Below are 20,905 nucleotides of genomic sequence, written 5' to 3'. Positions count from 1 at the left end.
GTACTCCATTGTAGGTAAAAAGTGCACAAGCTCGCTATCTCTGTGTGGTTCACAACGGATGGGATTATTACAGTGCCTTGGCTCTCTGAGCTGATTATACATGGAACCCAAACTACTCCAAACCCACGGAAACGTGTGAAATTTTGAAACCTGCCGAGAGTAACGGCTGATTGATTTGCGTGAAATCTGGGCGCGTCACCAGCCGAGCACACCAACGTTCGGTGGATCGCAGTTACTACCTTTCACAATCTAGGGGTGTAGTGTCACATCGGATGTTCAGATGCTAATTAGGAGGACTAAACATGAGCTAAATAAAATTAATTGCAGAACCCTGTGCTAATTCGCGAGATGAATCTATTAAGTTTAATTAATCCATCATTAGCAAATGGTTACTGTAGCACCACATTATCAAATCATGAACTAATTAGGCTTAATAGATTCGTCTCGCGAATTAGCCTTCATCTGTGCAATTGGTTTTATAATTAGCTCATGTTTAGTTGTCCTAATTAGTATCTAAACATTCAATGTGACAGGGACTGAATCTTAATCCGTGGAACCAAACACCCCCTAACTCGCTGCTCGTGATCTATGTCTGTCCTATGAGCGTTGTGGAACTAGGATGGGAAAAGACACCGCGTTGCTGCTGTGCAAGTGCAATGCTCAACTTTGGTTGTCCTGGTGTGATTGGGTGAAGGTTGTTTCGATGAGCATTTCAGCGGCACCAACTAATTTGACTTGGAAGAAGAACGTGCTGTCAAGTGCTTGGGCGCCGATCAGACCAGATCGTATGAGGTAGGCAGGCCAGGTCCTACCAGCTACTACAACTTTGCAGTCTCCATCTAATCTGATAGCACAAACGTATCAGTGCGGATCACCAACTCTAGCTTGGTACCTCGCTCGTCTTATATAGGATTTGATAATTCTTGACGTCGATAAGTGCAGTATTTCTTTCATTAACAAAGAACATAGCACACGGGTCGTCATCCTCGCATTGGCATACCTGCTTATTTATCTTGTCAGTCATGTGCAGGTCTGCATCCTCAAGGAGTAAGTTGTCAGAGGATTATTTTTTGGTTACCTGTAAACAATGCATCTGCATTGTTAATTCCAGCAGCCAAGACAGACTTGAGATGCTTAGGCGTTAAGGATTGGATTGATATAGTAGAATACAGAGGCGTAGTACAGTAGTACGTGCTGGGCGCCGTGGAAATTGACAAGGTAAAGTCCCTTTCGTCCTATGCCACCAACAACATCAGAATCAACGCTGCGCATCAACGCATTACTATCAAGTAGTATTAGTATACTGTTCACCTAGTCACAGTATTATCAGGCGCGTGTCACGGTCAGATGAAAACAAGAGAACGCAAGATCATCATCAACATCCTCAAATGCATGTCTTTAAGGAGGAGATAGACAGGTACATGCATAGGCGTCACGAATCGGCAAAGTCTGAAACTCATCATCAACATCCTCAAATTCATGTCTTTCAGAAGGAGAAGACCAAACACAAACTAAAGCCAGCAGGGAAGAGCGACACGATCTGATGACATCGTCGCTGCTGGGGAGCTTTTATTGAAAACCGATAATGCGAAGAAGATACTAGAACGACGACGACGACTCGATCAACATGAAGAAGCGGCCGGATGGCAAGACAGCAGCAGCAAGGTTCCTCTGGCCGGTCCTCTCAACGTCACGCTTGGCTTCATCTCTGCGTAACAAACAAGCCAGCCAATTAGTGAAGGGATCGGAGATTCCGAGGATGAAAATTAAGAAGCCAGGACTACTCCAATGTGATGCTTACACCAGGGGAGGATCTTCCAGCGCTGGTTGTCGCCCTTGGACCACTCCCAGAGCACGACGGTGGTGCCATCGTGGACGCCGCCATGGTCCTTGTCACCGTGGAAGGCGTCGAAGTTGAGGTAGATGTTGTTCACCATGCGCACGCAGCGGAAGCCCTGGCCGACGTCGCGGCTCTCCGTCCACAGCACCGACTCGTCCACGTACTCAGGGTTGTAGGGCACCAGGCGGACCTGTACGTCGCTCATCATCAACATCAGATATGGAGTTGTTGGATTACTGGTAGCGTTGCTTCAGATACATCAACTAGTGTACTAAATTCAACACCGTACGTGTGAGGTGTGACGCCCATCAGGAAATCGTGTAAAGATAGACAGGTACGTGCCAACCACTACACTGACTGACGAGATTGCTAGCGACCTAACATGAAACAGACTAACTGTTTGGTGGTCGAACTGACAACAATGCAACGCAAATGCAAATGCACATACCGGGTGGCTCTGTCCCAGGGAGTGCTTGATGGCTTCGCCGGTCACCTTGTTCACCAGCGCGAACGCCGGGTACCCCTCCTCGTCCTTGATGCTGGTGCTGTGCCTCATGTCCTTCACCCAGTGCTATGGAACAGAACAATATTAATCGTCAGATCACCATCGTTGATCAGGCTGTATCATGACAAATAATCAAAACATTCTAGCTACTAGTACCTGGAAGTCATCCCTGGGGTTGGTTGGTGCAAGGCACACGTTGCCGTTCCTTACGGTCAGGCTGTACCCGTCGCCGGCCTTGCAGTAGACGCGCACGGTGGACTCCGACGCCAGCGCACGGGGCAGGTTGCTGTACCCGTACTCCCCGCCGTATCCCGGGGCGGTGTTCCCCGGCGGCGGGGGGCGGTAGCCGCCGTAGCCAGGCTCCTGGTGGTGGTGCGGCGGCGCGTAGTAGCCCTCTGGGCCACCGGGCGGGGGGCGGTAGCCGTAGCCGGGCTCCTGGTGGGCAGGCGGGGCCCCGTAGCCCTCGGGGCCGCTCGGCGGGGGAGGGTACCCGTAGCCAGGCTCCTGGTGCCCAGGCGGGTACGGGCCCCGGCTGCCTCCCGGGTACGCGTAGCCACTGCCGGCGCCGTAGGCCGGTGGCGGCGGCGGCGGTGCGTAGGCCTCGTCGCCCCATGGCAGGATCTTCCAGCTCTGGTTGTGGCCCTTGCACCACTCCCAGAGCACGACGGTGGTGCCGTCGTGGACGCCGCCGTGGTCCTTGTCCCCGTGGAAGGCGTCGAAGTTGAGGTGGATGTTGTTGACCATGCGGATGCAGCGGAAGCCCTTGCCGACGTCCTTGCTCTCCGTCCACAGCACCGACGCGTCCTCGTATTCAGGGTTGTACGGCGCCAGCTTCACCTGCATGCATCATTGCAATCACTCAGAATGCATGGATCTCCTCCTTGGTGATCGTCGAGCAAGTAGAGAACACTAGTAGTGGCTTTACCGGGTGGGACTGGCCGAGCGAGTGCTTGATGGCGAGTCCAGTGGCCTTGTTGACGAGCGCGAAGGCCGGGTGGCCCTCCTCGTCCTTCACCTTGGTGCTGTGCCTCATGTCCTTGTACCAGTGCTGCATGCATAAGAAAGCAAAATCATGAGCACGTGAACACAGATGGATCTATCGATCAGAGAAATCAAGGACGTAATACCTGGAACTCGTCGCGCGGGTTGATGGGCGCGAGCACGACGGCGTCGTGGCGCACGGTGAGGCAGTAGCCATCGTCGACGCGGCAGAAGATCTTGAACAGCGTCTGGTCCTGCGGCGGGGGCTGGTTGCCGCCGTGCTCGTGGCCGTGGTGGTGGTGGCCGAACATGGTGCTTCGCTTCGCTTCCAGAAGCTCAAGCCACGGAGGGAGGTTGGGGAATGGGGACCGGCGCGGCTGATCCGATCCGAGGATGTCTGTGACTGGCCTCGCTCCCTGCCCCGGCTTTTATAGCGCGCGAGGAATGAAGCCGGCCGGCAGTGGTCTGCAGCGCCTATCTATCAACTGCAGCCCATCGACGCCCATCTATCAGCTGCAGGCCGCGCACCACCGCCGCCGCGTACCGGCTAGAGATGACGTGGCTGGCCTGTACACCGTCCCGTGGGTCAGCCCGTCAGTGGGTGGTCAAGGGCGCGTTGGTTAGCTGCATCACATCCAACCAAGCTGGTAGCATGCAACTTCACGCTGTGTTGCCTGTACGGAGACCTGGGCCTGTCCCGGTGCATGCAAAAGAGCACGCTCGGCCTGGCTCCCAGGAAACGAGTTTCGTTTCCGTTTCCGTTTCCCGCGAGCCTGGCTCGCTGCATGCGAGTTGGCTTACAGCTGATGACGGTATTAGTACGTGATTAGTATACATTAAGTAATATTAGTGTTTTCTGAAGCTCGTTAAAATTTGATAATGTAAACAAAGAGGTATTATAATATATTTATACAAAATAAATATTATTATGATACTTGCCTTGAATTTTTTCATCTCATGCGTGCGAGCAACCAAACATATTCTACTTGTCTTAATTTTTTCATCTCATCCGACGCTTCTCGTGCGAAAAAAAACATATTCTACCAGCAGCCTACCCACAGCATGGTTGGATGCGTACAAGCAACCAATTACCAATTGGACCGTTGTTGCATTCGCTGAGCCTGGCTCCCATATACGAGCCAGGCTACGCAAACGCCCCCTACAGGTCTGTGGCGTGCTGACCGATCGAGATGAAGGCTGGGGTATGGTAGGCGCGGCCTGCGTTAGGACCGAGGAGTGCCGGAGCCGCCCCGGCGACCGCACCCGCCGGGTCATGCTCTGTATTGGTGTGGTCGCCTTCGCAGGCGTGGCCCCAACTGTCGATGACACGCGGACGGTGCAGAGCTTGTTTGGTGAGAAGGTGCCGCCGTGGCTGTTGCAGTCCGCGTCCGATGAGTTGACCGTGGTGCGGTTTTCCTTCCATGCTAAGGCATTCTGGTCTTTGCCAAGTGCCAATCAAGAGGGTGCGTGTGGATCCATTTGGCAGGTGGAGGATTTAATGGAACGTGTGCGTATAGATATTGTCACATTTTGATTGAGAAAATAATGCATATACAAATCTTCGTTAGGGGAGGATTTCAGATCCGTGTGAAGATACGAGAATTAATCGAAAATATCTATCACTAAATCAAATAAAAATTTTCCAATCGTCCAACAGTTCATGCTCACGAGATTTACTGCTACAGAATCGGCCTGCAATTTTTTTTGATCCACACAGTTCGCCCACTTTGAAAGAAGCAATAAGCAAGAACAGGGAATCTCTTTTGAAGACAATTTTGGCCCACGTATGGTTCCTGTTGGCCCAAAAGATGTGTGCACAAGAAAGAAAGGAATGGTCCATTAGAAAAGCAGACCGTTAGGCCGCCGGCCCATCACTATACGCGAGTCAGGCCGTGGTCGTTACAAGGCCCAGCAGCAAATCCCCAAACGCGTGTGTGATTGGTGCGCGGCCCAGACAGCAGTTGCAGGTCGCGTGCCCGACTGCGTGCAAGTCGATGGATCGCACAAGTTGTAGGTTCCTCCGCCGCACTGCTAGGTGGCCCCCCACACTTCTTCTTCCTCCACGTCCGGAAAACCTATACATCTTCCGGAAGATGGAAGACCTTTGATATTCATGCGGTCACCGCTGGCCGCACGATCTCCATCTTCCTCACGTGCCTCGCCTTCTTCTTCGTGTGCCGCCGCCTTACTCGTGACACGTTGTTGCTAGGGTAGAAGCTTGCCGGAGGGGCAGAAGGTGGGCGGGGGCAGCTCAACGGCAACGTCACCGCTGGCCGTGGGCAGTGGTCGAGGCTGGCAGTACTTAAGATTAGGGTTATGGTTCAGGGTTCGGGTTTCGGAACTTCTAATGGCCAGCGGCCTCAGAGGAGGAGAGAGGTCGACGGCAGCTACAGGCAGCGGAGGCAAGGCGGCGCGGGAGCGACACTGCTTTATGACGGTTTTTTAGTGATACTTGACAAATTTATTCCGTCACATATTAAATAGTTTCTTGTAGTGGTTGCTAGATCCGGTCGTCCGTACGTGTCGAGTCATATCATCCCCAGATCGAGATCGTCACGTCCTTTTCGGGCAAAAGAAGCAGCATGAAGAAATTCCAACACGACGAGCAATCCCATCTGCAAGTATATATATGCTTGGAGGAGACGATCGAGGAGTGCCGTAGCGTGTGTGCGTGTGCATGCAGCGATGGCTACGCATATATAATGCACGTGCAGCTGGTGCTCTCGATCCCACGGCGGACACCTGGTTGGCCACAAACCAGGCGATCCATGGGCCAGATCTTCTTCTTTTCGATTTGCATCACGTTGACAATTACCGCAACCTACCCCGGCCCACGGATCCGGCCGTCATTTTCTCCCACTGCCACCTTGCACCTGCCCTACTTCTCACTACCACATCGTCACACATCTACCTGCTGCTGCAAGCTTTACACAATTTCGTCCTAGCCCTAGCTTCCACCTGCTTTCTCCTGTATGCATGTATGAGCAGATGTGATGATCATATCGATTCCTCTCGCAACTATTTGTGATGAAGCCGCCGAGTGCTTTTCACTATTTGATCGATGATCATGGTTGTATATGTACCAATCCGCCATGTATGCATTTACTGAGCAATCGATCGAGTGAAAGTTTTCCAGGTCGCCGTCCTTCCTTTCACATACGTACCTTGCACTGATAGATCGACCATGACAACGAACAATGCCCGATGCTCTGGCGGAAGGTACCCAGGTTGCGTCGTAGCGAGGTGGACGACCATCTCCTATCCAAATCACCTGGATTTACCTAGCTTGGTGGCGAAGGATCGGATCACCAGGTGGATCAACGCCCAGCACATACTGCCATCCTTCTCAAAAAGGATAAACATCATGCACACAGCAATTATCTCCCACTAAACATATTATTATTCATATATAAACCTCCCTCTTCAAGCAAGAAGATTACTATTAGTAGTATACCATGCATCTTGCTTTCAAAAAAGAAAAGAGTAAGGTTTTCAAAGCGCACCATGATAGCGAAGTGGCAAACATCGATGGGTTGTTCATCTCTTTAATTTCCATGGAGTTTTTATATATATGCCTTGACCTGCCGGTATGCCGCCTGCCAGTGATCTGACGACGCTGCCTCAATAATGCAGCATGCATGTTTTCACGCACATGCCTGTTTTCTTTACCAGCTAGCACATCGCTGGTCAGTTCAGTTCGTGCTTATCGTCTAACCTGCTGGATCGGAATCAGAAGCGTATACTTTTACGGCAGTCACTACTACAGCTAGCAGTCAAAGTAAGTGCCACATAATCAAATCAAAGTGGGACAGTTAGTAGCCTGGATTTATCATCAGTAGTAATTGTCGGCAGCAAAGCTTTTTAGTTTCTAATTTATTTATAGCTGGGGGTTGCAGGTTGCTTTGCTCTTGCTTGGTCTGGGCTAAAGCACGCAGACGGCTGCCTCGCGTATACTCATACATCACAAACAACCTGCAGCCTAGTGGAACACAATCATTTGGTTTCTTTATTTATGTACCCGCTCCGATCCCTAGTGACATTAGATTCCTGACTTTTAAATTCCAAAACATGTCAAATTCACAATTAAATTATATTATAGACGGATAATGACTTGGAAGATTTCCTGAGAAGTGCACATATTTTATTGCAACAGGCATACAACATGTTATTGTCTGTCAACCTCTACTTTATTAACTACCCAGGCAACAGCAGCCTAGCTAGCTCATTTTTTTTTTCTATATGCAACTATGGAGGATTGGAGGAAGAAAGAGAAAGCAATGGCGGCCGCACCAGAGATTAATTAAAAAGAAAATGAAAACAGAAGCTGAACTTGTGGCTAAGGTAGGCCAAGGCCGTCCAATATAATGTGTGCAGGTTGAGCTGATGATGCTCTCTCTCTCTCTCTATTTCTCTTCAAGGTTGATTGAAGAGGAGGAATGAATGAATGAATGAATGAAGCTATCAGAAGCTTTTCCGTTGAGTGCAACAGCACTGCTCTGGGAGCGTGTCCACTGAAGCGAAGCGACCATGCCATGTCCCACCCCAGCTGCCTGCTGGTCAAAAGGAGCTGCCCGCCCATGCGTACAGATCGACATGCATCTGCATTTCTCTCCCAAAAAAGAGAGAGAGAGAATGAAAAATGCAACCTGTATGGAACTGCTACGTAGGGCCACAATCTACCGCACCAGGAAAGGAACTGCCGCCAACCAGCTCTTGAGCAGATATAGCAACTTGTCATCCATTTATTAGTTGCTGCTGCTTTCTCATCGCCTGATCCATCAACATCTTCGATCGATCGCCAGTTGCGACCACACATACATGAACACACGTCAGACCCTGTTGTTCTACGACACAGTAGTATCTGCAGGCAGGCAGCTGCCTGATCTGATCTCACTGAGACTGGGCGAATTGAAGGGATCGGATATAGACCCGTGTAGGCAGGGGCAAAGGGATCGGATGTGCAGTGGGATATGCCGGTCTTGCTTGCACGTGTGGGGCAGATCGAACACGCACTCCGCCGGATAATCACGAGAGGACTTTTGTGATCCTCCATCTACCTACGTATGTAGCCGGCCCGGCCGGCCTTTTCCAGTATTTTTCGTATTCCTTCTTTCGTTCTTAGTCGTTTGTCAGTTGTTTGTCCACTACTGCTGTAGTTGCCTGCACTTCTCTTTCTTCAAGCTAGTTCACCCCATTGGTTCCAACCTTGTTGCTGCTGCCATAATAATTTGACCCAAATGCATGCATCTGCTGTGTGTGATGTGATCACTGTCCATCCAAAAGAAGAAGAACAGATGTAGAGGGACAGAGTTATCAGCACCACCATCTAAGTTGTTGACTGCCCAAGTTGGATCAAAGGTCCAGGCACAGCAGTTCTGATGATATGCTAATTCTGACCAAAAGAGAAGACAACTGTGTATCTGTCGGTGCGATTTTCTCTCTGAATTTTCATTCACGCAATAAAACTCATATTATTATCAGAATCTTGAAGTTTTCTAGTCGATAGCACAGCAGGTCACGCTGAATCCAATCGAGACGCATCGACCAATCTTTAGTTTCCAACTTGTGTGGCTGGCGGCTGAAGCAGCAACGAGATAGAAGGTAGTACTGGTCAAGACATGACAGATGCAGCAGGGAGTGGTAATATGCGCCAGGGAGGGTCGTCGTCAGCATCAAACCGCTTTCTTCATGCAATTGAATTCCCCACATCCCTTAGTAGTTTATTCTCACCAGCAGCAATGTTTATCCATTTCCTTTTCCCTCTGCAATGCATCTCTCTCTCTCACACACACACACACACACAGCATGGGCTATACCAAACATGCTGAAAAAGTTCAGTTATCTGTACTATCCTCTTCTCATCATTTTCCGTTGATTCATTCCTTAAATATACATACTGATACCAGTTGCTTCGTTATTTTTGTTATCTGCTTAATAATTCTCACCAATCAGGAATTTAAAAGGTCACTCGGATCCTCCTTTGACGTATACGCACTGATGATCTAGCACAGGAGCCCCATCGTACGTCACCTCACCGGCGTCTCACCTCATGGATTGGAGATCAGAGATGGATGTCAATTTTGGCAAGTGGAGTAGTGAGGAAGAGTTCCTCTTCCTCCTCGAGTCCGCCTCGCCATGGATCGCCATCATCCATCGTCTTCCGATCCACAGGTGGCGGGGCGCGCACGGCGACACGTGCCCACCGCCGGCAGCGACGACGGGATGACTAACCGCGCCAGCCCGCCCGCCAACGCAAGTTACAGCGACGGCGACTCCGGATCATCGGAGCATGTCGCTGTTGCATCGCGCGTGCGTGCCACAGCAGCCATAGCCATGTGCAGCTTGCCTGTTACTGGCTTTGATCCCTATGGCTAGATGCTTAGCCGCTGTCCACTTTGCTTTGACGAGTCGTACATGCCTCTGCTGCTACTGACACCAACTAGCTAGCGCGCTCTCGATCGATCTTGTCTGCAGCGCTAGCTAGCCTCTGCGCGGAAAAAGGCTACGGGGCCCAGGCTTTTTGGCAAGATACCATATGCCGTTAACGTTAACACGTTGCTTGCTAAGAATAAGCATTCTCTTGATAAGATGGTCCCGACCTGTCCATTGACGACCGAGTTGGGATTTGATCGGGTGCTTGACCTGCCTTTCATTACCATACAAATCTCTTGGCAATTGATGTGTTGTTTGGCTTGTTCAACTGGCTCCACATATATATTTTCGGAGAGAGATGGATTCTTTGTGATCAGTTAGTTGCCAAGCAGATGTTTGGTGCATCCAGACGACGTACTGTAGGTAATCTCGACTTGAGCACGCGCACCTACATTAGGCTTAGCTAAGCTCTGATGACACCACACGCTTGCATGGCTACCGGGTACTTCATGCATGCGTACAGCTTGATGATATTGACTACAAGATTTCCCAAGTCATTTTCTTTAGAATCTTCTCAAATGGCTAGGAGTTTTTTTAGAATTTCCAGAACATTTCTAATGATAAACTTCTCAAATGGCTAGGAGTTTTTAGTCAAATTCAGATAATTCATCATTTCTAATTGAGACAATTCTATAACTATTCAGTATTCATGGAGACTGGATGATGATGGTTTGAAATTCTTTTACTAATTTATTTTCAACCTCGGGGAATGATTAAACTATAAATTAAAACACTCGTCCACTTAAGAAAAATGTGAAAAATGAACAATGGCTATCAGCCATTTGAAAAAAGAAACTCGGGAAATCTAAATATTAATTTATGGAAAATGGATATATATATATATAAAAGAAAATGTGTTGATAATTCAGATACTCACTTTTCCAATAAAGTACATTTTTATCATATGTACTCAGGTTTTTTGTTGAACGTTTTTTCTATGCATATATCAAGTAATTTTATCGAAGTGACGGACTGATAGTATGTATGTGTACTCCTTACAAGATCTAAATATACACACTTCCCTTCACGTGCAGGCTCCCTCAGGCCGCATACGTGGAGATTGGAGTGGGTTGAAATTATTTTATTTAATCGCGCTCGCCAGGATTCGAACTCGAGACCTCTGGCCTTGATACCATATTAAGTTGCATGCACCAACCAGTTCAACCTAAAAGTTTAAGCTGATGAGGAGAGATGCGCAACCCCAAAGCTTAAGCTAATAAGAAGACGTAGGCAATTCACTTATACTCCAACAAGTATACGTGCCCACTTGAGTCGTGGAGTTAAGGGAGAGTTTGGCCTTTGGATGGACAAGGACCAGCAGCCCCGCTGAGTTCATTCATTTATCCAGTACAGCTAGCTAGCTAGCAATGCAATGGAAGCCCCACCCATTGGATGTGACGTATGAATAATTCCTGATATTTATTAATTATCGGCGCAAGAACATGTTCACCACGGCTTAGCGTTGAAAAATCACACCGGCCGGTACTCTGTTCGATTTTCGCATGGTCGCAAATTTAAATGTTCGCGAAAGCACATGCACGTACTATACTGCAGTATACCACAAGAACAAGCTGGTTTCTGCGCTGCACGAGCTTGCAATTCTTTGGTATACTGTATACAATAAGTCGGATGAAAATTAATGGTACCTAGCTAGTACACGTCTTGAGACCTATATGCATGTACAAGCTAGGAAAAGGCGAACATATAGTATGTTTATTTAGTGTCTCCTTATTGTAAACTAATAACTTTCTGTGATATGGTCGAGTCTTTTTCGTTCAACGTCTACTAGCTAATACTTGTGCTAAAACCACTTACGCATGCGCAAATCATGCATGGACCGTTGAGTGAAGCTAGCTGTACCCTCACGTCCCAGAGATACTACTACCATCTAGCATTAAGCAGGCGCGCAGCACAGTGTAAGCAGGCAGCTGCCTGCCTGCTGGATATGTTGGCACTCGACGAACCAATCACGCTGCAGTTTTAAGGAAGATAGCAAGCAGCAGTTATGGCGGAGAGATATCACAGGAGATTGATGAGCAGGCAGCGCTGCCTGCGGTGGCTGGGCCGGTCACCACCGCCGGGCGCCGTTGGCTGCAACGTCCTCCGATCATTCATTCCCCCCCAACCTTCAGCTGACGCCACACGCCCCCACGAGTCATGCCGGACGTGAGGAATAACGAATCAAACGACAGCCCGCTGTACTTTCCGGTTCTACCCCCCGGGGCCCCCGCACAATCGCGAGACTGCCACTGCGGCAGCCGCGGCCTCGTCACGCTAACGGACAAGGCGGGCTCAAGCATATAAGCGGCCCATCCCTTCGTCCCCGAGAGGTTCATTCAGTCAGTTCCCCACTCGATCTTCTTCCACGAGCTGCTGGTCTAGCTACTACCTAGTAGCTCCCAACTCGATCGATCGATCCATCCATATTGTCGAGGTGATTCTCTCTCTCCATTGATCCCTCAGATCAGCCTTCTCGTTGAGGGGATCGATCGGTGGATGGAGATGATGTCCGCGGCGCAGGCGGCGACGTCGCAGCTGCCGCCGGGGTTCCGGTTCCACCCCACGGACGAGGAGCTCATCCTGCACTACCTCCGCAACCGCGCCGCCTCGGCGCCGTGCCCCGTCCCCATCATCGCCGACGTCGACATCTACAAGTTCAACCCATGGGACCTCCCATGTAAGTTCGATTGCCTTGCTTGCTTGATCATCATCATGATCATGGATGTGTCATCGACGACAGAGCTGATCGATGATCCACCGCCTGCTGCAGCCAAGGCTCTGTACGGCGACGGCGAGTACTACTTCTTCAGCCCTCGCGACCGCAAGTACCCGAACGGCATCCGGCCCAACCGCGCGGCGGGGTCCGGCTACTGGAAGGCCACCGGCACCGACAAGCCCATCCACGACGCCACCACCGGCGAGAGCGTCGGCGTCAAGAAGGCGCTCGTCTTCTACGAGGGCCGCCCGCCCAGGGGCACCAAGACCAACTGGATCATGCACGAGTACCGCCTCGCCGCCGCCAACAACCCGCTCGCCGCCGCCTACCGCCCGCCATCCAAGTTCAGGAACGTCTCCATGAGGGTACGTGTGCTTATTGCGTCACCTCCGAGCTTCGACCATGACCACAGTCTCGTCTCCTCATGGCGTCCGTGCACGCACGCGTGCCCAATTTGATTCGTTCCTAACGACTGCAACAGCATTCGTGTGTCATGCCGGCGGCATGCACGCTGCCTGCGTTGCACCAGTCGTCGCGCCGCTGGTCGCCACTGCTTTTTCGTTGACCAAATTGCCCTTCCCATCATCATGCACACCGCGGCACTAGCGTCGCCGTGAATGGCAGCTTGCCGGTGCACGCAACCATAGATACAAGATTAATTAATTAGACGCACGCATTATATTATCATCACTAGAATACTATGCATGTATCGTGGATGATTTGCGAGTTGGGTAGGCGGCCGGCTAGCTGGCCGCTGACAACGATGGCCATGACATGACGCTGATGACATCGATCTTGGTGCGTGCAGCTGGACGACTGGGTGCTGTGCCGGATCTACAGGAAGTCCGGCCAGGCGTCGCCGATGGTGCCGCCGCTCGCCGACTACGAGCACCTGGACCACGACGACCCCAATTCCTCCGGCGGCTTCGACGACCTCTGCGGCTTCGCCTACGCGCCCACCAGCAGCAGCGGTGCAACTAGCACGACCGCCAGCAGCGCGATGATACCACAGCCGCCGGCGCTGCTGCCGAGGCTTCCGAAGATCCCCTCAATCTCCGAGCTACTGGACGAGTACGCGCTCGCGCAGATCTTCGACACCACCACGCCGGCCGAGCAGGACCTGCTCGCCGTGCACCCGTCCCTCAACCAGCTCCTCGCCGTCGGCGGCGACAGCAGCGCGCACCCCGACCTGACGACGATCTACTCGCCGTCGACCCAGGCCGCCGGCGGGAAGCGCAAGGCCATGTTGAGCCCGGACGACGAGTGCGCCGCGATGATCCACCCGCCGGCGGCGGCCAAGAGGCTCAACGGGTCGTGCTTCGACGCGCCGCAGCCGGCGGGCGGCTTGCCCGCGACGACGACGTCCGTGCTGGGCGGCCTCAACCATCACATGCTTCCTCAGTTCTAATTGACTTTTAGTTCGGAATGAACTGATGATGATCATTAAGAAGTCTACGGATCCGTCACCTGCGGCGACATGAGAAGAAAGAATTCGGGTATGCGCATTAAAATGGATCGTGCGATGAAGAAGTATTGTAGTATTGTACTAGAACTAGTATTGAACAAGTACTACGCCTAGGCATGCGATTTTTTTCTCCTATGTACTGTTGTATGTACTATTCATTTCAGGCACAGTGCAAAGCTAGCTGGAGCTTGATCTCATTCTCATCTCATGTACTACTGCTTCTAGTTACGAGTATATGTAGCCACATCAATAATGATTCTTTACTGGAAATTAATTAATGTATACGGTAAAAGATCATTAGCTGCAACAAGAGTAGTGTTATTTTGAAAAACATATGGCTCTGGAAATGGTACAATGGTGCATGCGATTTCATTCAGGTGTTGTGGATGGCAATTCACGGCGCGCCGTTTTCACAGTGGTTGAGTGGTGGATTGACCTTTCAGCGATTACTTTTATTACACTAGTAAGTAAAGCTGTTTTTCTTTTCCGGGAAATAGCATTAGTATTGTGGTAGCCGCCATTGCCCTAGAAATTCGACGAATAATAAAATGACGGCTGTGGAAAAGGATGGATGGATACAGATGATTCTCTGGTAGGAGCTCCTTCAGCAAAGTGCATGATTCCAGATAGCTTCTACAAGTGGTAGAGGATAGAATATACTCCTGTGATGACCAAATAAACAGCTCAAATTCAGTTCATATATACTGATCACTTTCCTTGGCCTATACATAGTTCAACACTCTTTTGATTAATTCTTTCCAGGTGAAGCTTGAATCTCTGTGGTTTTCAAGTTTGAAAAACTGCCTTATAGTGCAAGCATGTGTGAGCTAGTGATACAAAATTAAATGGGGGCAGTACCAGAAATACTTTAGGTCATTTCAGACAAAGGAAGCTGGTACAAAGAAGTTTCGACCCATTCGTCCCGCCAAAATTCTATCCATTCATCGATGAAACAAACCAAAAAATCATGGGCGTGACGTCCGGAGATAGCCTTTCGCGTGACGTGGTGGTTTCAGCTTTGTTTACACCTGACACTCCATTTTCAGGTGAGGTCGACGCAATGGTTTTCTTACTTGACGGAGTCATCCACATGTAAAGTTTTCCACACGGTCACCGGGCACTCAAAAAGTCGTGGAACGAATTGCACTTGTTCGAGACCCAGTGCCACGTTCCATACAGCACTTCTCCCCATTGGCTGCTCAAGTTCAGACTTGTCCCTGTTTTTACCTCACCCGTGACGCATCAGAACTCATTCCCTGAACACAATGGACTTTTACGTTTTACCCATGGTGTTGCTCCTCTGAGAGCCACTCAACCACAGGACAGCACACAGCAGTAGCCGCCGGATCCACATGCACACCAATGCGAATATGCCATAGGCAAAATTGCGACGGCAACTCGACGATGGCAAGCCCATCTTTACCGGGGAGGAGCCCAATAAACCATCAAGCCTCAAGCTCTTTGCGTCTTTCAACAGGAGCGCAGGACGACTGCAGGCAGCCGCCACGGTCTCTGCGAGACGACGAACACAATATATCCTGGTGAAGCTATCTCAAGCACAGCCACAACCACATAAAGTCAATCTTCAGTTACAAAGGGCAAAGCCTCAGTATCCGTTTTTAATTACTGACGAAGGTCATATCTTCAGTCAATGGACGATACATCTATGCATTTCTCAGTGAGCGAATGATGTGTTTTATGCACATCCTTGTGTTCTTCGTAGAGGTCAAAAAGAATGATAGAGACTCTCATCTTACTTGCATTAGTACAAAAAATAGTGCTCACAATGGCAGCTGGGACGAAGTACAACAGAGACTACCCTTGTGTATAAAGCTATAGTATAGGAGGCCAAATGAATTGAATGACAAAATGGTGATTTTAGCAGGCTCAGCACTGATCGTATAGGAAAACCTCTCCACCCAAAACTTCACGATGGCAACACCTTCTCATGTTCCCTGATAACCTGTTTTCTGCCTATGAAGATGCAACCTCAATGGCACTGCCAAGAGGCCATGCTGCTTCAACGTATGCTCCGTTGTAAGGCACCTTCTTTACCAAGGTCATCTCATGGTTTGGATCAACGCCTGTGAGAACGGAAGCAAAATAAGTGAGATTTTTTTTTCTTTAAACCTTCATGGTATTCTGATTATTTTCATTTGATCAGGCCTTACCAAATCCATCTACAAGCAATGTGTACTGGTAAACGAGATCCAAGCAGATATATGGAAGGTTATCCTTTTGGACACCAGGGTATGCAGCTTCGGCATCCTTCACGCTCAACTTACAAGCACGCTTTGCAGCTTGTTCAAAATCTGAGGGTTTAACCTTAGCCACAGCTGCCTTGGGGTTTACAAATCCAACCTGACCAGACACCAGGAGATGGTTAGAAATGAATACTGATAAAACAAAGAATACCAACCAGCTGGAATCAAGTTCAGAAGTTCAGACTTTAGACACAATGCTAGAAGAATCAGTAGCAGCAGAACCTTACCTCAGCAGCCCTGTCAAAGAAAAACGATGCCACAAAGAGATTCTTCTGTCCAGCACCACCGCCACCATTCCAAATGCCACCAAAAGAACATTTCATGTGGGTGCATGCTTCATCCACTTTAAGAGCTTTCACTGCATCATCCTTGCATTTTGAATAACTTGCACCAGAAGGTGAAGCTGAGGCTTCAAATGTTTCAGAGCCATACTTATATTGCCCTACAAACACAAACCCAATACAAGTATGTGCAGTCAGTAAAAAGTCAGATGATCATACATACAGAGTTATGGCAGAAAGCATGCCATGTAGAAAGTTAAACTGCAAATCCAACCAGGCTCATAATCTCTTATCTGCGCATGTATTTGTTATGTATCTATGAGTACAGTCATAATCAGCACTATAACAATATCTTAATGATGGACTTAGCTCTTATCTCAAAGAATGATAACAGTAGTCAGATATAGAATGAAATCGAGGGAAACAGCTACCTGACTTTGTTACAAAATACGAAATTATCTGTTTAGTGTACAAAATATTGAAGAAACTTAACAAAGTTCACCGCCATCTTTTCAGTATCAGAAATAAGGATAAATCAACTTCATTGGCAGGGAGCTAATTCATGATTATAACACACAAAAAGGAAACGCATGACAGGAAAGAGTAAAGTAGAAGTAAACAATGATACCTTGATATCCTTCTAACATACAGTTGCTGTAACCATTGCCATTGCCAGCTTTTAAGACCTCTGCTCTAGCAGCCAGCAACCCATAGTGCAAATAGCTGGAAAAAACGTAGTCATAACTCATAATCATGTGGTGTGGTTTGGAATAGACACACACACCAAAATGCATACAAAACACTCGTGCATGACTTTACACCTTGAAACAGTACTAAAATACTGGTTTTTTAGGTCACACTTTTACACACAATGGCGTAATATGCCCTTAAGGTTGCTCTGGCATAAGTTTTGTGCTATTTCTGCCTTTGTAATTACATAAGAATTCCCTTGAGTTACCGCTTTCAGAACTACAACACCTGCTTTTTGGTGAAACTATGACCTATGAATTCAAATAGGGAGAAACAAAGGATTTACAGGACTGGAACACAACTGAGAGTTTAAATAAATTTTGGAAGTTACCACATGCAAGGTTCATAAAGTAGAAGAACTTTTTAAAACAGCAGTAATCACACAAAGTTGAATAATTTGTAACACTGACCTGTGAACATAAAGATTATATGTGGTTCCTTTCAGGTAGAGTTTCTTCACATATGTGTCTTCCCCGTCAGATGGTTTAGGAACCTTTTCTGCATCCTTCTCTGCGATCGCATATGCCATTTGGACAGATCCACCACCAAGATCGACCACTCCAACTGTGTCTGCATAAGTCTTTCCCAAATTTCCCAACAGATAATTGATAGTAACCTGCAGGGGAGAAGAGTAATGCGTGTTACTTGTTTCTGGAGTAAACTCAGAATATAAAAGGAAAGACCCAAAAGATTTTTCGCACTAACTGTGAATAAATCCTAAAACCTCACATGGATAATCAGAGTGTATGAACAGGAGATATCAAAAGCTCTATAGTACTCACCTTGTTGTATTAGAACTTGATGAATTTAAACTAATTAACTTTTATGAATCTACACTGGTTTGAACTCTCTTATATACTACCATATATGCAGCATGCCGGATATCGGTTCTTCAAAAGATTGACAGATTGATTGCCCACTGAAACATTTGAAGTTCAAATGATTGCAGGTACGCTAGCTAATATCATCAATACAGAGCCTGAGCTACATTGAATGGTGGCAAGCCAAACATTTCTGAGAATCAGCAGGGAAGTGAATGCACAAGAGCAATGGTTAGATAAGGCCAGAGCATCATACCCACTCGTATGCACCTTCCTGCGATCCATCAAGAACCGTAACCCAATCTGCTTGGTTTTTGAACGAACTCTTTTCACGAAGAAGATCCCTAACCTGCACCGGTCGTGGATTCAGCAATGGTCAAATTCAGTCAATAAGAATTACGATCATTGTAATCAAACTAAAAAGAATGATATAAGAGAAATTTACCGCTTGCAAGATCTCCTCAGACTTCTCTGCTCCCAAATTTCTCAGCCCCGCGGTGGCCTGCGAGTGGATAGAGGAAGAAGGCAATAATAAGAACATTATCAAGCATTAATTACAAAATGTACTGGTGCGTTGTGCCACCCACCCCGACTCTGACAGGCGTTTGGTCGCGCAATTCCGCAGGTACCACTCGCTTGGCTTCATCAAGGAGAGAGACGAGCGACTCGGCAGCCTCCCGCGGGTCACTGGCATACGCGCTAAGTCCCGGTTTTTTCTGCAGGCGGGAGGGGGGGAGAGGTTAAGATGAGTACTCCTAGATAGGAACGAGATCCAGATCCAATAGATGAACACATTGCTAGTACTATTTGGCCAGTTTATATACCTGGACGAAGAGCTCGATCTCGCTGCCAATGTTGACCAGATCCAGGTTGGCGTCGAAGCAGAAGACGTGGACGCGGCTCCCTGAGCTCCCGGCGTCGAAGATGACGGCGTACTTCTTACCCCCGGCGGCGCCGTCCAAGGGCCCCGACCTCCTGGAGGCGGCTGCCGAGGAGGCGGGCGATCGCGGCATGAGTAGGAGCACGAGGGAGACGAGCGCGAGCGGTGCGAGGACAACGAGCAGGACGCCGCGGTATCGGTGGAGGCGGTCGGCGAGCGTGTCCTGGCGACCGTTGGGCAGCGCGGAGTAGCGCGGGCGCATCTTGGCGTCGGTGGGGAGGAGGAGGTCCGGTGAGGAGGGCGTGCGGTAGCGGATGCGGCCGGGGGGCGTGGGCGACGGCTTGACCGCCTCCTGCTCCGCGGGATCCAGGGCTCCGCGCCTCGGTGCGCGCCGCGCGCGTCGGTGGTGGATCTGCTGTTGCTGCGGCGACTGCGTCGTGGCGCGAGGGTTGGCGGGGTGTGGGCGACGCGGCGCGGCAGAGTTTAAGGCGGGCGTGGGGGTGGTGGATTTGAGTTGACCTCGGCCTTGGGATCGCGTGTCGTCGGGACGGGCGCAGCGGGCAGGAAATGCGAGCCGCCTCGGGATCTGCCGCGAGCAAGGAAGAGAAGGAGATGCTCTGGTCTCTGCTCGGCTGCTCGCGACGGAGGAGACTGGAGGGGGAGGGGGGAAGGGAAGGATGCCCGCTGCCGAGCTCGCCGCAGCCGAATCGGTGCTCTCCGGGGGCGCGCGCGTTGCTTTCAGAGTTTGGCCGGGGGCACCGGAGTTGCTGCTCTGGCGCAGAGGCTTGGAAGGGACTCCATGCTCGGTCCACGCCAACGGCGCGTGTTTGCTACGGAAACTTCTTACTGCTTGACCGCGTACACGAGATTAGCATGTGGACGATGGTGGATTGTGAACTAATTTTCTACGGCCACCTCATGCCTTCGCCGAATGTTTCCTTCGAAATCGAGTGCAGAACAGGGTCGATCTAGTTTAGATATGACAAAATGAGACCGTAACACGAGATGGAGGATTGTGATTTGTGAACTAATTTTCTACGGATCATATACCAATTCTATTTCTAGGTCCATTACGGATCCAGATATGGCGATTGGATCGATTAGTGGCTCTTGGCCACATTATTAGGGGTGGCTACAAGATTTCGTGGTGATGGAGGTAATTTCAACTTGCGGTTAGAGTAGCGAGGGGTCAATAAGAGATCAGAGGGCTCAAGGTGGAGTGGCGTGACAAACTTTTTGAGGGTGATTGGTTTCTTGCACGCGGCCAAACCAGGTTCGCGGGATGCAGGTAACGTTAGTTTGGTTGTCTGATCTGGGCATCGAGTCAGGCTCTCCGCGTGCAAAGGCACCCCGCGGCCAGGCTTCAGGGAAACGAGAGAATCGGCCAATTCTGCCAGGCCTGGCTCGCGCGGTGCACGCGAGCGCAGGGAGGAAAAAAAAAAGATCGGCCAATGACGGCTAGGTGCAGGTAACCAATCACGAGCTGCATCGAGTCTAACTGTCTGGGCGCAGGTAAGCAAACAAAAACCTCTTTCATCTAGCAGGTCTCGTCGGCACATACCTTCATGCGTGGTGCGAGCCAGCCTGAGGTGAAACGAGAACCAAACACCCCCTCTTTGTTTGCCTGGAGAAGTCTAACCTGACTTGCACCAGCTAGCCTAGCTCCTCAGAGCCAGGTCCATTGCATATAGGAGCATGGTGTTTGGTTGCCTGCTCGCACGGGTCAGACTCTCTCGAGAAGCTGTTTGGTTGCTCGGACGAGGATAGGTTGTATGAGATGAAAATATATAAATAATCATCGTCATGACATTTATTATGGGGAAACTATTATCTTATAGCTCTTAGTTTATCTTATTCCTCCTTAATATTAATTGAAATATGTTAATATCATTTAATATGTGCTATAATGTATTAATAATGTCATTAGATGACTAATTACCTGCATCATGCGAGCCTAGCCCGGCAGAAAC

General features: G+C 49.4%; 3 protein-coding genes across 3 annotated transcripts; 1 reads left to right on the top strand and 2 right to left on the bottom strand.

The window, feature by feature from the left end:
* Nucleotides 1–1,351: 1,351 nt before the first annotated feature.
* Nucleotides 1,352–3,770, bottom strand: LOC101758196 (ricin B-like lectin R40G2). The gene is made up of 6 exons (XM_004958665.3): nucleotides 3,473–3,770; nucleotides 3,271–3,393; nucleotides 2,502–3,182; nucleotides 2,289–2,411; nucleotides 1,802–2,030; nucleotides 1,352–1,708 (listed from the first exon to the last, which is right to left on the bottom strand). Coding segments are annotated over exons 1-6 (1,323 nt in total). The 5' UTR covers nucleotides 3,638–3,770; the 3' UTR covers nucleotides 1,352–1,706.
* Nucleotides 3,771–12,094: 8,324 nt separating this feature from the next.
* On the top strand, nucleotides 12,095–14,246 carry LOC101757783 (NAC domain-containing protein 48). Its single transcript, XM_004958664.4, has 3 exons — nucleotides 12,095–12,435; nucleotides 12,529–12,839; nucleotides 13,283–14,246. The coding sequence occupies exons 1-3, from the start codon at nucleotides 12,255–12,257 to the stop codon at nucleotides 13,880–13,882; spliced, it is 1,092 nt and encodes a 363-aa protein (XP_004958721.1). The 5' UTR covers nucleotides 12,095–12,254; the 3' UTR covers nucleotides 13,883–14,246.
* A 1,277-nt stretch (nucleotides 14,247–15,523) lies between these two features.
* On the bottom strand, nucleotides 15,524–19,735 carry LOC101757382 (probable apyrase 2). Its single transcript, XM_004958663.3, has 9 exons — nucleotides 18,880–19,735; nucleotides 18,643–18,771; nucleotides 18,501–18,557; nucleotides 18,312–18,404; nucleotides 17,645–17,850; nucleotides 17,113–17,207; nucleotides 16,431–16,645; nucleotides 16,111–16,300; nucleotides 15,524–16,023 (listed from the first exon to the last, which is right to left on the bottom strand). The coding sequence occupies exons 1-9, from the start codon at nucleotides 19,195–19,197 to the stop codon at nucleotides 15,914–15,916; spliced, it is 1,413 nt and encodes a 470-aa protein (XP_004958720.1). The 5' UTR covers nucleotides 19,198–19,735; the 3' UTR covers nucleotides 15,524–15,913.
* Between the last annotated feature and the right edge of the window lie 1,170 nt (nucleotides 19,736–20,905).

This window comes from Setaria italica, chromosome II (assembly GCF_000263155.2).
Source record: "Setaria italica strain Yugu1 chromosome II, Setaria_italica_v2.0, whole genome shotgun sequence".
Classification (NCBI taxonomy): Eukaryota; Viridiplantae; Streptophyta; class Magnoliopsida; order Poales; family Poaceae; genus Setaria; species Setaria italica.
This window is presented reverse-complemented; position numbering and strand designations above follow the sequence as displayed.